General features: G+C 38.5%; 1 protein-coding gene across 1 annotated transcript in view; it reads right to left on the bottom strand.

Annotated features, from left to right (window-relative positions):
* Positions 1-14,146, bottom strand: part of DNM3 (dynamin 3) — a 141,775-nt gene that overhangs the window by 91,186 nt on the left and 36,443 nt on the right. Inside the window, exon 15 of the mRNA XM_071751467.1 lies at positions 13,121-13,234. Within this exon, the coding sequence (XP_071607568.1) occupies positions 13,121-13,234 (114 nt within the window). The remainder of the gene's footprint in view (positions 1-13,120; positions 13,235-14,146) is intronic.

The following is a 14,146-nucleotide window of genomic DNA, read 5'->3' as shown; positions in this document are numbered from 1 at the left end:
AAACTGCAAGTTTATGCATTATGTATCTTTGCCTTGGCTCAGCAGTAAACAACGTGCCCCTACATCACTCAAATGCTTCGTCCCCTTTTATTTTCCAGTTATTTTGCTTTACTGACCACTACAATCACTTTGTCAGTGATTCTTAGATGAGAGCAGCAGTGATCTTTCAGATTTGTGTCTGAGGGGGGGGAAAAAAGAACACTTGGTTCAGCTGCACATAAGGGTTTTTAAAAAGGGTCCAAAAGCTCAGCACTGGTGTCTGAGGAGAGAAGACAAAAAAGAAGACAATGCTAATCCAGGGCATATCATGCTCTTCACCACCACGCTGAAAAGTACCTTAGCTCAGCTAATTTTGCATCTCCACTAATTGTGTGTTGTGTATGAGTAAGCAATGACTAAGGAAATGTCAAAGCTATTCCATATCCTGTTCTTTTCCTGAAGAAAAACATGACAGGCAGAGAGGATACCTCCCATTAGGCCACAGCAATTGATCAAGGCAGCTAATTGTTTTAGGAGGAATCAAATAATTTGGGTGTGAGTGTTTCAAAGATGCCCATCTCATTCTGCAGGAAGAGTGGCCTGGCACTACACTTCCTTCTGCCAGGAAAAGCAAACAAAAAAGCAGAAATATAGCTATTTTCTTTTTCATGGTAGCCCTGCAAATAAGTGTTAACGGAGAAGCTGGACTTCTTGAAATCCTTTGTTTCCTCCAAGTGAAAAGTCAAAGAATAAGTCAGGCTTGTGGGAAATAATTGGGCTGAGTTCATAGGCATGGCAGCAGAGAAATGGCAGCATGATGATAAGCTAATGAAAAATGGGAATTTACCCCCAACTTTTGAAGGATAAACTCTGGTTAAGAACTTACTACTGATATCCACTCTCTGATTCAAGATGAGTGCCAGACTGCCAGTTGAGAAACTACAGCTACATAAGAGCCTTGGAAGTTGATCAGAAATTATCTGAAATCCCACAGTATGGCTGGGAAACTATTGAGAGGAAGATCTCAAATATTTCAAGTTAAGTCTTAACTTGGTATCAGAAGAAATGGAAAGGTGGTTGCATTTTGGGGCTATTCCTTTTGAAACAGAGATCAAGTAGAAAAGCAGTAATTGGGTCTAAATAACACAGATCTATGTGTAAGTAGCTGGCCAGCCCTTTGGAAAGAAAGCAAATGAGCATCAGAGGTCTGCACAGCTTTGCACTATGACAGAGTCCTCCCCACAAGGCACCCAAAGCAACCCAACCCCCCTCTTCTTCTTCTCCATTCCTCTGAAGCTCTGCTTTTGCCAGGAAACAAAACTTAGAGGGAATGAATTTCCAGGCCACAATGTGGTGAGCTATTCTGGTTCTATTTAACCATCTTGAGAAAAATTCACAGACTAATGCTGCTGCACTCAGCAACCAGATTCAAAACTTCACATTCCTCAGCCCCTAAACCTGTTTGACTCGTTAATGAGATGCCTTCAGTTTTATTCCCCCTCTGCTGGTATCGAAAGAAGATCCCTGGAACACTCTATTTCCTTGACAAGGTAATTTCTTGCTCTTAGTGGCAGGTGAAGCAATTTATCTCCAGTGGTTCCTCACTGGGGAAAAGCTGACCCACGATTCTGAAGGTCCCACTCACAAAAATCTCTCACTCCTCAGTCTTTCCAAAATCACATTCTTCCACAAGGCAAGTGCCAAGTGGGAACATACTAAAAAAAGGCAGCTCCTACACATGCAGGGATGTGCAGACAAGGAGCCCTCCTGGTTTATCCATGGTGTACTCTACTTTCTCCGTTACAAAAGGTTTATCTCCAAAAGCTCCTGCCCACCAGCTCACACTCTTTCACCCTGACATGGTGCTGCTGTTCCTAAGACAGCCAAGCATGTGAAACCTCTTTCTACAGCTTCTTCAAACCTCTGCCATTCCTAAATCAAACAGAAAGCCCTGGACACATGGTAGCCCACTGTGATTCAAACAAGAGAGTTAGATACACCATCTGCAAGAGACACACAGGGCCACCATCTGCAAGGCCTGCCACCACCATAAAGCAGCCTGAAGGTCCCTTCCCTTTTCACTGGCTTGAGGTTTTGATTCCAACTGCCCCAGCATCCAAGTTCATGGTATTCATTCTCTTTTAAGTTCTGCAACCTGCCCTGTGTGTGCTTCTAGGAGCCACAGCTCTCACAGAATCTGCCATCACCTGGGAAGAAAAGAATCATGCAGACGTTATTTAGGACACCAGAGCTCACAACACACATTCAGATCTCCACACACTCCTGTCCAGGTTGTTGATGAAGATCTAACCTTTCAGAATATGCTCCCATATTGACTTTACCTTAGACTTCCAGGCAGAAAAAGACCTCCTGGCAACTACTCCAAACAGCATATATACAGAGCCATAAACAATCACCTCCGTGTTTGACTTCAAAAGAGCTGACTTGGTATGTTAGCTCTTGTTTTAGACCATGGGCTAAAGGCTCATTAAAAAAACAACACAACCAAATCACAAAAAAACCCCAAAGTACAACACTTAGGTTCAACAGCACAAGTAAAAAAGCAAAAAGCTTACAGGAGTGCAAGGATCACAGTTGCCTGTGGGAAGAATATCTTAAAATCTACGGTAAAGTCATACTTGGCAAAATTCAACAGATCTGGTAAACATCAAAGATAAAATTTAGCAGGATTATTCCACCAAGCACCATTAAAAGAAAAATAGGACCAGCAGGGTTACCAGTGAAAAACAATGCTAGGCCTAATAGCACTGATCTACCAGAAGCAATTTATTATGACACCAGAAATAGCTATTTTCACAGTGGATGCTTGAAATGAAAACTTTAAAGCTTCTTTAAGTCTTGAGCTATAGCAAAGTATTCAACCAGCCAGCCAAAATAGCTGAAGGGAAATAGGAAGGCCACATGTGGAACTAATTACTCATGTAGAGGCTATGACAAAGAACATTTCTCCAGACTTTTCATGGGGGCTTCACTTTCAGGAAGTAACTCTAATTACTGTTCAAGTCTCAGCAGCCTGCATGCCGCTGACAGTTCCAAGAAAAAAATGAACCTATTTGCCCTTTTCTTGGTCTGAAATGCCAAAATAGAAAAGCACAACTAGAGTAATTAAAAAAAAAAAAAAAAAGGAAAATAAAAAAATAAAACAAATAAGCACTGGCTTATTGCACTCGCTTCCCAAGCAGAATCCTTTTTACACATTTGGGTTTTCAACCTTCACAAAAGAGCAAATTCTACATCTACATTAACTCGCTCTCTGTTGGCTGCAGTGAAACTGTACATCTTGACTTTTTACAGCTTTTCCATACTGGGGCCCACTTCCTGCCCAGTTGAAGAAAAAAATCTGGCCCGAAGATGAAATGACTGCTTAACATTACACTAAAACATCTGGTACCATTTTATACACAGACCCATGTCTGAGAGCAGGCAATTCTAGCGGTCTCACCAGCGGCACAGTGCATACCCAAACCTCCCCAGGGTGACATCATCCCATATATGGACTCTCAGGCCCAGCCCTCCCCCTTTTCCTGGTCCTAAATTCATTGCCAGATCCCCAGTCTGCTGCAAATGTGCCACGTCAAGACTGGAAATCACAGCACTTCAGTGTCTTTCAGTGAGTGTGCCGCAGAGTGTGAGGGAGAGCCGAGCACAACCCGTGATGCAGGAAGGCAGGACTTTTTTTTTTTTTTTTTTTTTTTTTTTCCTCCCCGAGACTAAAAGAGGATTTAAAATAAATAAATAGAAGCGTCCGGAGATCCTGCTCCGTCGCCCCAGTGTTCAGACTACCTGTTCAGGACAATGCTGTTGTACAGTAGTCTGCACATTGGTTAGACTGGGCAAGGGAAAGCAGCGCCATGGACTGACTGGTGGGGACCCGAGGTGCTCTTGCCAAGGAGAAGAGAGTCCCTGCTCCTTTCAGATCTCATGTCCAGTATTTTTCTTCACAGGTTTTGCACACTAGGGAATAAGAAACGCTCAGGGACACTGTGAAAAAGGAGGACTTCAGAATAAAGCGGGGAAGACATTCTGGTAAGGCCTACTTTGGAAGAACACCTGGCCTATGACCTGGCGAACCTAGGTGACTCCCCTCCCCCTTTCCTCCAGTCATCACTGCAAGAAAGATGGAGCTCTGATGGGTTACTAAAACCTATGCAAGAAAAAAGAGAGAGGTATATTGCCTAGAGGTATAATACCTAGAGAAGTGTACAAGAGTAGAGTTAAAGTCGGTCATTTCTTCTTTTTTTTTTTTTTTTTTTTTTCTTTTTTCCTTATTCAAAATAAAGGCTTTTTTCCCCTCACAAACTAAAAAGGTAAATTTACTATTTTTTTTTTACTCTTAGCAATAAGTATAAATATTTAAGGAGTGGATAATTAATAAGAAAAGGCTTGCTAGAAGTATGTATTCTGAATAGCTCCTGTTGTGAACTAGGATCTGAAGATCAATTTTAAGAACTTATTTTCTCTCAAAGTAATAAAATAACAGAGAAGAATGCATGAATTTGATTTTAAATTATTGTAACCTTTTGAAGAACTGTACCTAGATTTTACATGTAGTTGAAACTTCTTTGCAAGTAACCTGTGCTAGATGTGCTAATGAAACCTGGGAGGGAATCCATAGGAAATCTATGACTGTTCCAGTCTAGGCTTCTGCTGTGCAGAATACAAAATCTTTTGATTGTCAGGAAAAATTACCTCCGAAAGTTCAGGATGTGATGGAAAAAAAAACCCAATAAATAAATAAAATGGAACAACCAGCTTTCCATCCAAATACCTGGCTGGTCACTGCCTACAAGTGATCAGCACGGATTGATTGGTGCGGCTCTCACGGATACTTTGAATCCCTGATTTTTCTGTTAACATTGAAAAAGTTACATTGTCCCCAATCCCACTGATAAAAACCGAATTTGTAAACGAATGTAGAAGTTTGCTTTGGTGAATTTCCAGCTGTCCTGCTAGGGGAAAAACAAAAAAACAAAAAGGAAAAAAAAAAAACAAACCAAAAACAAAAAACCAAAAAAACAACCAAAACCAACCCTCAGGCTGAAAGAAATCCCCACGGACAAAATAATACAAAAAGTCTGGGCTGCAATTTGATACCAGCTGAACTCCAGAGTCAGCTCCCCTAAAGTTAACACTAGTAACAAACTACTGCAACATGAAAAAAAAAAAACCATCTATATGGTGCTCATTATTGCCAGGAAGGCTTTGAATAGCTCTACTATAAAAAGAATTAGCATAAATATGCAGCTATTCGTATTCTAACCAGCCAATTTTGCATAATATGTGTAATATTTTAAACAGCCTTTATGCTGTGCAAGTTTTGCATGTTATGTATGTGATTTTTATTATTACCTTTCTCGTTGCTCCTTCATTAATCAGTATAAGTCCTACTGGGCAGAGATAGCAGCAGAGCACTGGTGTGGCTGTGTCTGTACTGGCTGTATCAAAGCCTACAAAGCAAGAACTAGCACTGTCACCTCCTTTAGCCTCCCACCAAACCTTAGATATCTTAACTAAAAGGATTCTTCTTTTTATAGCATTTATACACTTAATACATTATCCACTCTCTCTTCCTTTATTTCATGGAAGACCACCTTTAGGATTAAATCAGTGTGTGTGTACCAGTATAGTACACCCATTAGAGTACGAGTAGGTTGAATTTTTTTTCTTATTTTAATTTAAAGTAGAGCTACAACACACAGTTAAATACAGTTAGGAGAAGAAATTAAAGGAATGGAACCAGATTAAAACTTGCATTAATATTTCTCAACCACTCTAGGTACGATTCTTATTTTGTGTTTAGCAAATCTGCAGAGCTTTATGACTTAGATTTTGTTTAAGTGGTAGAAAAACGTTTTCAGAAGCTTGCTCAATTATGCTTTCAAGGAAAATAGAATCATTTGCAAATATGTTTTCTATCTAGTGCTTACTTGTATAGCTTCTCTTATTTTTTTTTTTATAATGCTGATCTAGAAATTAAGAAAGAAAGTCTTGTTATCCAGCCAGCAATAGGCTCTCAGCAGCAGCCTCTCTTAACTTTGCTAAATAAGCAAGGACAATGAAAATACATGGAACCAGGGTTTCCCTTATCTCAAGTCCACTATTTGCATTAATCTTTATTTTAAATGACCTTTCTGGATTTAGGAAGTGATTCCCCTCCCATACACCCATGACTCTTCAAAGTTACATTTTTAGACTGCAAGGCTGAGGTCTCGGAGGCCCCTTTGGCACGGGGCTTGGAAAGGAGGGGGGTGGAAATGCAGAGTGCAAAGCAACAGATAGGGAAAGAAAGGCTGTATTGTTGGGAATGAATAGGGACATATAGCCACTTCAACCCAGCAAGCAAAACATTTTCCAAGTGAATTAAATGATTCTGTGGCTCTCCTAATGGCACGGTTTGAGGTGAAACGAGTTCTAATTGAGCGTAATCAGACAGAAAAAATTTTTTCCACAGTTATAAAAGAAGATGGTTTAAATATTCATGTCAACAAACACAAAATAGCTGTAAATATGCTTCAAGAGAAAAAAAAACAAACATCACTTTTTGCAATTATTAAAAAAAAATTAGCAGGATCTCACCAAATCCTGGTGAGAGTTCCGTAAGGACGATCCCAATGCCTGAGCCTCTTGTATGAACTAAATGGTAGAGTTCATACTACCAGAGAATGCACAAAACCAGGAAAAGCAGATTAAAGTCAGTATGGCCATTTAAACACACAAGTGTTCCAATATAAGGGACTTTCTTTCATCTTTAAGGAGGTTTTTTTTTTCAGTACGCTCAACAAAATTAAATAGGGAAGAGGAAGAAAGCTATTTCATACTTTTTTTATATATAGTCCTTTAATGTTTAAACAAAAGGAAAAAAGCAAAAGGGTGGGGGCAAGTCAGCTTGACAGAAATAAAAATAGATCAAATAAGCATCCAAATAAGAAGAAAGAAAAAAAAAGTTACTTTAAAACACCCGTGCCATTTGTCATTTTTCTCCCTTGTCATTAAGTTACATTTATCTTCTGTCTTATCATCCCCACTGCTATTGAGCACCTCTGTACTTCCCAAACTCTCAGGCACTGCTATCCTCTCCTCTCCATGCTCCTTGCCCCCCTTCCTGGACTATTCCCGTGCGTCCACAGGCATTTCTGCAGACCACCCAAGTATCAGAGCTAGATGGAAAAAATTATAACTAAAATAGCAAAATACTTCCATTAAAATTCCAGACTTCTAGATAGAATGTTAAATTATTGTCATCTTTTAATCAAAGGCTGATTAAGCAGATTGGAAAATAAAACCCTAAAGTTTTAAATAATAATTTTTACTCAAGGCATAACTTTACTTTCACTTACAAAAGGCTTTGCTTCCTAAACTGTATTTTAATTTTAAAAACCCAACAAACTAAAATGCTAATTGAAATAATATTAAAGGTCAGGTTAAACATACAAAAAAGAGAGGAAATGTCACAGTTAAGACTGAAACTTTCCTGTATAATGCTACTGTACTTCTGTAATGCATTTTATGCTGCATTGCAAAACAGTTCCTAAAAATAACAACCCACCCTCAAATAAAACATCCCGATCACAACTGCAATTTCCAAGCTAGCAATATTTAAAGTCAGAGCCTTAATAAGGGTTTCTGCGAATATAATATTGAAAATCGTGGGATATTTTTTATTGTTGCTGCACATATTCTAAATATTCTTGAGCCCAGATACAACACCCTAAAATCTTAAGCCCTGACTTAGCAAATCAGCTACTACTTCAAGGAATACTGGATACTTTAAAAAAGTATCCAGTGGAGATAACTACCCAGTTGCTAATCACATCCAGGGAATTAACTGAAGGCAAAAGAAATTTGTCTCAGTTCAAGATGTAAAGCTCTTTGCTGATTGTTTGATGAATTCTCCTTGTGTACAATAATTAGAAAGACCGTGTAAAGCTTTCCACATCCAGCTTTTTCTCTCAACATAACTCCCCTGACAGCTAACAGAAAAATCTATTCATTAAAATGCATGCTTTTGTTATTAAAATGCACTTTTTTTTTCTTGCAATCTTTTTATAATATAGGTTGCCAATTAATTTTACTACGCAATTCTTTTCTATTTCAAGGACCCATAACACAGAAAGTGAGACCTAATTTTCTCCCAGACTAAAGATCTTTGATAATGAGCAAAAGCAGAAACTAAATTGTTAAATCTATAAAACACTGTTTTATATTTGTTTTAGAAGTACTTCTGATTTGCCACTTTTGTTTTTCTTTAAAATGGTGAAGTGTGCAGGAAAAAACACACAAAATTTCACGTACAGGCACTAAAATTTAAGCAAGCATATTATAAAGTCAAAGCAAACCTATTTAATGCACTGGGGTTACTCTTTCATGTCTGAAAGAGACATTATGAGTCATATTTTGTCCTCAACTCATTTTTTTAATACATCTTATTCCATTTTATTAGGTTTAAGGAAAATTTTCTTCGTACAGTTGATAAACTTACTTTGTACTATTCCGTTTGTGCCTTAGCTAAAAGGTATCTTTTTTCTTGATGGAAAAATAATGATCAGAGCTAGACCACCTGAATAATTAAATCTGAATTAATAGCAGTCTAATTTAAACCTCAACACTATCCTCACCTTTTGTAAATTCATCCCTTTTATACTCAGTGTTCGTGCTGGAACTTTATTAAGAGTTTTGCTGCTGTTGTGTGAGGGAGTTGTTTGAGAAGGGTTTGAAAGCACAAGTTTGTTGCTCACCTATGGAGGCACTAGTGAGCAACACTGATTTAAGAATGCCAGTAGAAAACAGAATCATTTAGTCTGCTAGAAAAATGATACAACTTTTTCCCCCCTTTCAAGCTCCCAGTGTGTTTTATACCTTTTGAAACAGTACCCCAGCAAAGCTGCAAATCACATTGCTAAACTGGATTGCAGTCACTGTGTGCATTTTGTATGCAGGAAAGTTTAGCAAAGTAGCACATTTTGTGATGTGAAATCACACAATTTGCATGCTTTTCATCTATAGTATAGTCTATATTTAACTGAAAATTTTGTTTCCTTTCAAATCCAGATTTTGAAATAAAGCTAAATTTAAAGAATATGCAGAGCAACATATTAAAAACTATCACATGTGTACAGATCTCCTATAACTGCAAAATTGACATAAAATGCAACCGATTTTCTTTCCAGCACATTCCCCTTAAGTGGGTTAATGTGCAAGTGGTTGCCTCCATTTATACATAAAGGTTTTTATTTTTAACAAGCCAGATTACTGTACTTATCTGCTCCTAGAAAATATGTACTGTATAAACATATCCTTTATCTTGAACTTCAGTATTTCTGTGCTTCCAAGAAGAGCAAAACCATCTGGTTAACTTACTATGTGCGAGTACAACAGGCAGGCAAAATCCTGGACAAGCTGCATATCAAATAAAGCCCAGTTTTGATCCTTTCTGCTTTTCCAGATGTTCAGTATGACCGGTCTGTTGAAATCACATCCCTGACACATGTCAGCACAACCTGATGTACCAGAATTCTTCTTTTCTGAATAAAACCAAGTTGTGTTCTTGTTCTACAGCTCCTAATGTTTTAAAGTTTAATTATGTGTGTTCCCTCCCCCAACAACTCCCCCCCTAACTGGAACGGTACAAACTGTTGCACAGCAGCGGTGATGGCTCCAAGGGACTGGCTGGACGGAGTTGTCATGTGTCTGCCTGTCTACACTTGCTGTGCAGAACATCCTCTCACCTGTACAGCAGGCACAGACAGGCAGTCGCATGACAACCCAGCCTGAGGGACAGCCGACACTGGGGAACCACTCTGACACACCAGAGCATCTTCACCACCAGCTCCAGCCAAGAGCCACTCGGGATCCCAGACGCCACTCAGTAACCGAGCTGTGTACGACAACCCAGCTAGAGTCCAACAGCACTGCCTATAAAAGACAATAAAACCCACTGCTGAAATTTTTACTGTGCTTCCTATAGTACTCTTTTCCTAGATGTTCTCATTAACTCACTAACACCAAGTTTTAGTTACAGGCAGCCTTGCAGCACTGTTGTATGCTTTGTCCTCCCGTTTACTTCTCAGGCGTAGCTTGAACAATTTGCATTATTAGGTTACTGTCAGTATATATATAATAAAAAAAAAAATCACTAACATCTCTGCTAGCACAGAAGCTGAGAGCAGCTTATTATATGGCCAGTTAATTCTGTAAGCAGACACAATGTCAGACTTTAGGGTAATGTCCCCCCTTTCCACTCTCTTGCATCCTCACTTATTTTCATAGCTCTCTCCCAAACTACAGAGAGTATTTACAATTTACAATTGGGAAATATCTGTGTGTTTCTAATACAAACTGCATTAATCACTAGATATTGATAATACAATCCTTTCCTATTGAAACAGAGTGGAAATAATTCAGATGGAAATAAGAGTAAAGACTTTTTTTCCAATAAATGTAAATGTCACATTTTCAGAGGTTATCCTACAGCCCACTCGCCATCCTTCACACACCAGTAATGCCAGTGAAGTCTCTGGATGCTTTGGAAAGAATCAAAATCTCATTCTCTATGCCCTATAAAAATGCTACACCACTTTACAAACAGCATCCTTTTTCTGACAATAAAGAACTTTTGGGTTCACAACCTACAATGGCATTCCACATTCCCAAAATACATTTTATCCTAATGCAGAAGCAGCTAATTCACAAACTTCACATTTTGCAGGTTGACCCCAAAATGAACCTCAGCACAATAAACTTCCAGCTCTTTGTGCTACTTAAAAAATGAGAGCTAAGATGCTCAGATTTTATCTTTTGTGTAGGCATGGCTCGTGGTACTTCAGTTAGCATTAAATGGAATCCTCCAGGAAAGAGAGCTATATTTGTGAGGTCAGAGAATGTGCTAATCCTCCCCCTACTTACAACAGCCTTAAAGTAGTACACAGGATTTTCCTTCCTTGGTTTTAAGCTAGTAGAAAAACACAAAGTTATAGTGCTGGCCACATAAGGTTCAGAACACGAGCAACTCCAGACACAAGCAGAAAAGAATTCAGAACAGTAGTTACATAACTAATATATAACTAATAAACATAATGCTTTACCCACACTGGTCAAACATCAGCTTGGTATTTCCATAATTACAACCCTAAAAAGCATCCTTATGCCCTGATTCTCATCTCATCAAGGAATAAAATCCCATTGTGTCTTTAAGCAGCAACAAAACCACGTCAAAAAACCAACCTTCTGGTTTTGTTTTCATAATACTGATACCATATAATAAATTGTGACATCTTGTGCCAAAATAATGTGCTTCAAAACCCATCCCACTGGGGATTCTTCTCTATAAAGGCTGCAACTCACAAATAAAGGAAATCATTTACATCTCAACAGCAACTGCAAGCAACCACTTGCATTTAGGGAGTGATTTTCATCTCAGAGCAAATTCCAGACTAGAAAAAAGGGCTCAGCTCACACTAGAGGGGGCACACAGCACTAGAGGGCCCCACAAGCACTGAAGCTTTGTCAAGGACGTGTTCAGAGCCCTGTGGTCCACAAGCTACTCCATTTCTTCCTGGAGACAGAGAGGGAACAAACTCCTCATGGGGGCAAAAGAAGAAAGCTGAGACTTTCTGCATCTTCCCCAGCTGCAGCTGAGAGGCCCTTGGTGCTGTACAAGGACTGGAGAAAGGATCAGCCCCAGTGGGAGGCTGATCAGAGGGATCTGAACAGATCTGAGCAGAGCCCAGCCACATAAACATGGGTATCACCTCACACATCACTGAGGAGAACATCTCTTACCAGGCTGGAAACACAACAGCATGCAGCCATTTCAGGAATCAGCTGAGAACAAGATGTGACAGCTACCAAACCCAAGCTGAAAGTGAGGAGAACGTTTTGAAAGGGAAGAAATGTAATTATAGTAATTGGAATTCAGCCAGGAGATGAAATATTTACTTCTTTGTTTTCAGAAGCCAATAGTTCTGTTTCTGAAACAGAAAGGCACTGGTCTTTTGATTAACCTAATGGTCAAGCTGCAGCTTTGATCATGCTGCTTTGTCTGCAGAAAGCATCTAAAACCAGACTTTATTCTAAGTCCTGCTGAGAAAGGCCTAGTAAAAAAAAACAAAAAAACAAAACCCAAAAAAACCAAACCAAAACAAAAACAAATCCCCAACAAAACTTTGTGAACTCTTTCCCAGAACAGAATAATCAAACTATGCAGCAAATTTGTACTTAAGGAGGAACTTCCAGCAGCAAAGCAGAAAATCCTATGCTGTTATCTTCTCTTACCACTCTTAGAAATTGCTGAGTTATCTTCCCTGTTGGCCTGAATGAACTCCTGGTATTTCCATGACTCTCAAAATACAACTGTTTGGCAATTCATAGAATGGCTAAGGTTGGAGACATTAGTCTATTATTATCTTATCAAGTAAGTGACATTGATCTAAAATGTGCATATGAAAATCAGTGACCAATTCCCTCCATATACCAAGTGACTTGCAGGCAACCAAACAATTTCTTACTGGAGCTGCATAGCAGAAGACATTCTCTAAGTATTTTCAGGAATTATTATACTTTTAGTATATCATTTAGTATTTAGTATATACTTTTAGTATTATCAAACTAAGCAAAGATGAGACTGAAAAAAGCAATGCCAAAACCACCTCCAAAATTGCCATGACAAATCTTAGATGCACCTCCAAGGGCTTGAGATGGAACACAGCAATTAATTTTATCTTAATTTTTAAGCTAGTATCAGAAAACTGAATAAATACCAGGGTTATTTTTTCCTGGTAGAAAAAAGTTGATCTAAAATATGCATATGAAAATCAGTGACCAATTCCCTCCATATACCAACTGACTTGCAGACAACCAAACAATTTCTTACAGGAGCTGCATAGCAGAAGACATTCTGTAAGTATTTTCAAGAATTATTATACTTCAAACTAAGCAAAAATCAGACTGAAAAAAGCAATGCCAAAACCACCTCCAAAATTGCCATGTCTAATCTTAGATGCACCTCCAAGTGCTTGAGATGGAACACAGCAATTAATCATATGTTAATTTTTAAGCTGGTATTAGAAAACTGAATAAATACCAGGATTTTTTTCCTGGTAGAAAAAAGTTGTTCATTCCTTACCTCATCATCTTTATACCAGGACAGGCTTTCTGCAGTTAGAACGAACCAGTATTCCTTGGATCCTCCTTTCATGATGCCAATATTGTTGATGGTCAGCCAACCTTTCCTGATGACCTGTGCAGAGGTGCAGTCAGGCATAACTTTAGTCCATTATTCACTTGACATTAATTCTGCTGCTGCATTAATTCTTTTAAATAAATACTTTTTAAATAATAAAAAAAATGGTGCATTTTTTTCAGTCTTTGCAAATTCAACAGTTTCTGCAGGCTCTTATCATTCAAGATTTAAAAAGTAAAGAAAAAAAAAGTGGAAAAAGAAAGAAGCCCAAGTATTATCATGTTGTACTTAGAGTAAGTATGAGTGCATTAAGGATTGTGTAAATTTGAAGATATTTATTTGCTCTATAATAATACATTGTAAAAATCCACACAACTTCATATGTAACAATGCTGTTCTAATTGTTAAGGTCACCTGTAAAGCTGGAAATTAGGAAAACACCTGGAGATTCTGGTAAAGTGAGTGGCTGCTGGCACACATTGGGCATCTTCCAAAGAGGGTGAATCAAGTAACAAAATGGAGATGTCTTTTATGGTTAATTTTAAATTAAGATAGGAAGAAGAAAAGAGGTGTATGAGAGCTATTATCCCCACCTAAGTTAGAAGAGGAAAAGAGGGGGCAATAAAAAATACAGGGAAATGGGTAGTGCAGAACTTTACAAAACAGATGCAATGCAAAGGAGAAAGAATCCATAAGAACAGCACAGCTGTAAATACTGAGGCCAGGAGGCTACACCATGCAAAGAGAAGGAAAAGGAACAAAAAACTTTAGAGGAATGAGACACTCCAGAATTGAAGAGAAAGGTAACAAGAACTGTCTTCTGGATCATATAGAAACTTGGAATTTTATTGGAAGTTTTTTTTTTTTCCAATATATAGAGGAGAAAGCAGAGATTCCTTCCCACCACACTCTGAACAAGACACCAGACCTGTCTAACCAGCCAAACATGCAGGGAACTTCAGCCTCTGG

The sequence above is a fragment of the Heliangelus exortis genome, chromosome 8 (genome assembly GCF_036169615.1).
Source record: "Heliangelus exortis chromosome 8, bHelExo1.hap1, whole genome shotgun sequence".
NCBI lineage: Eukaryota > Metazoa > Chordata > Aves > Apodiformes > Trochilidae > Heliangelus > Heliangelus exortis.
The sequence above is the reverse complement of the archived record's forward strand: the minus strand, read 5'-3'. Positions and strand labels throughout refer to the sequence as shown.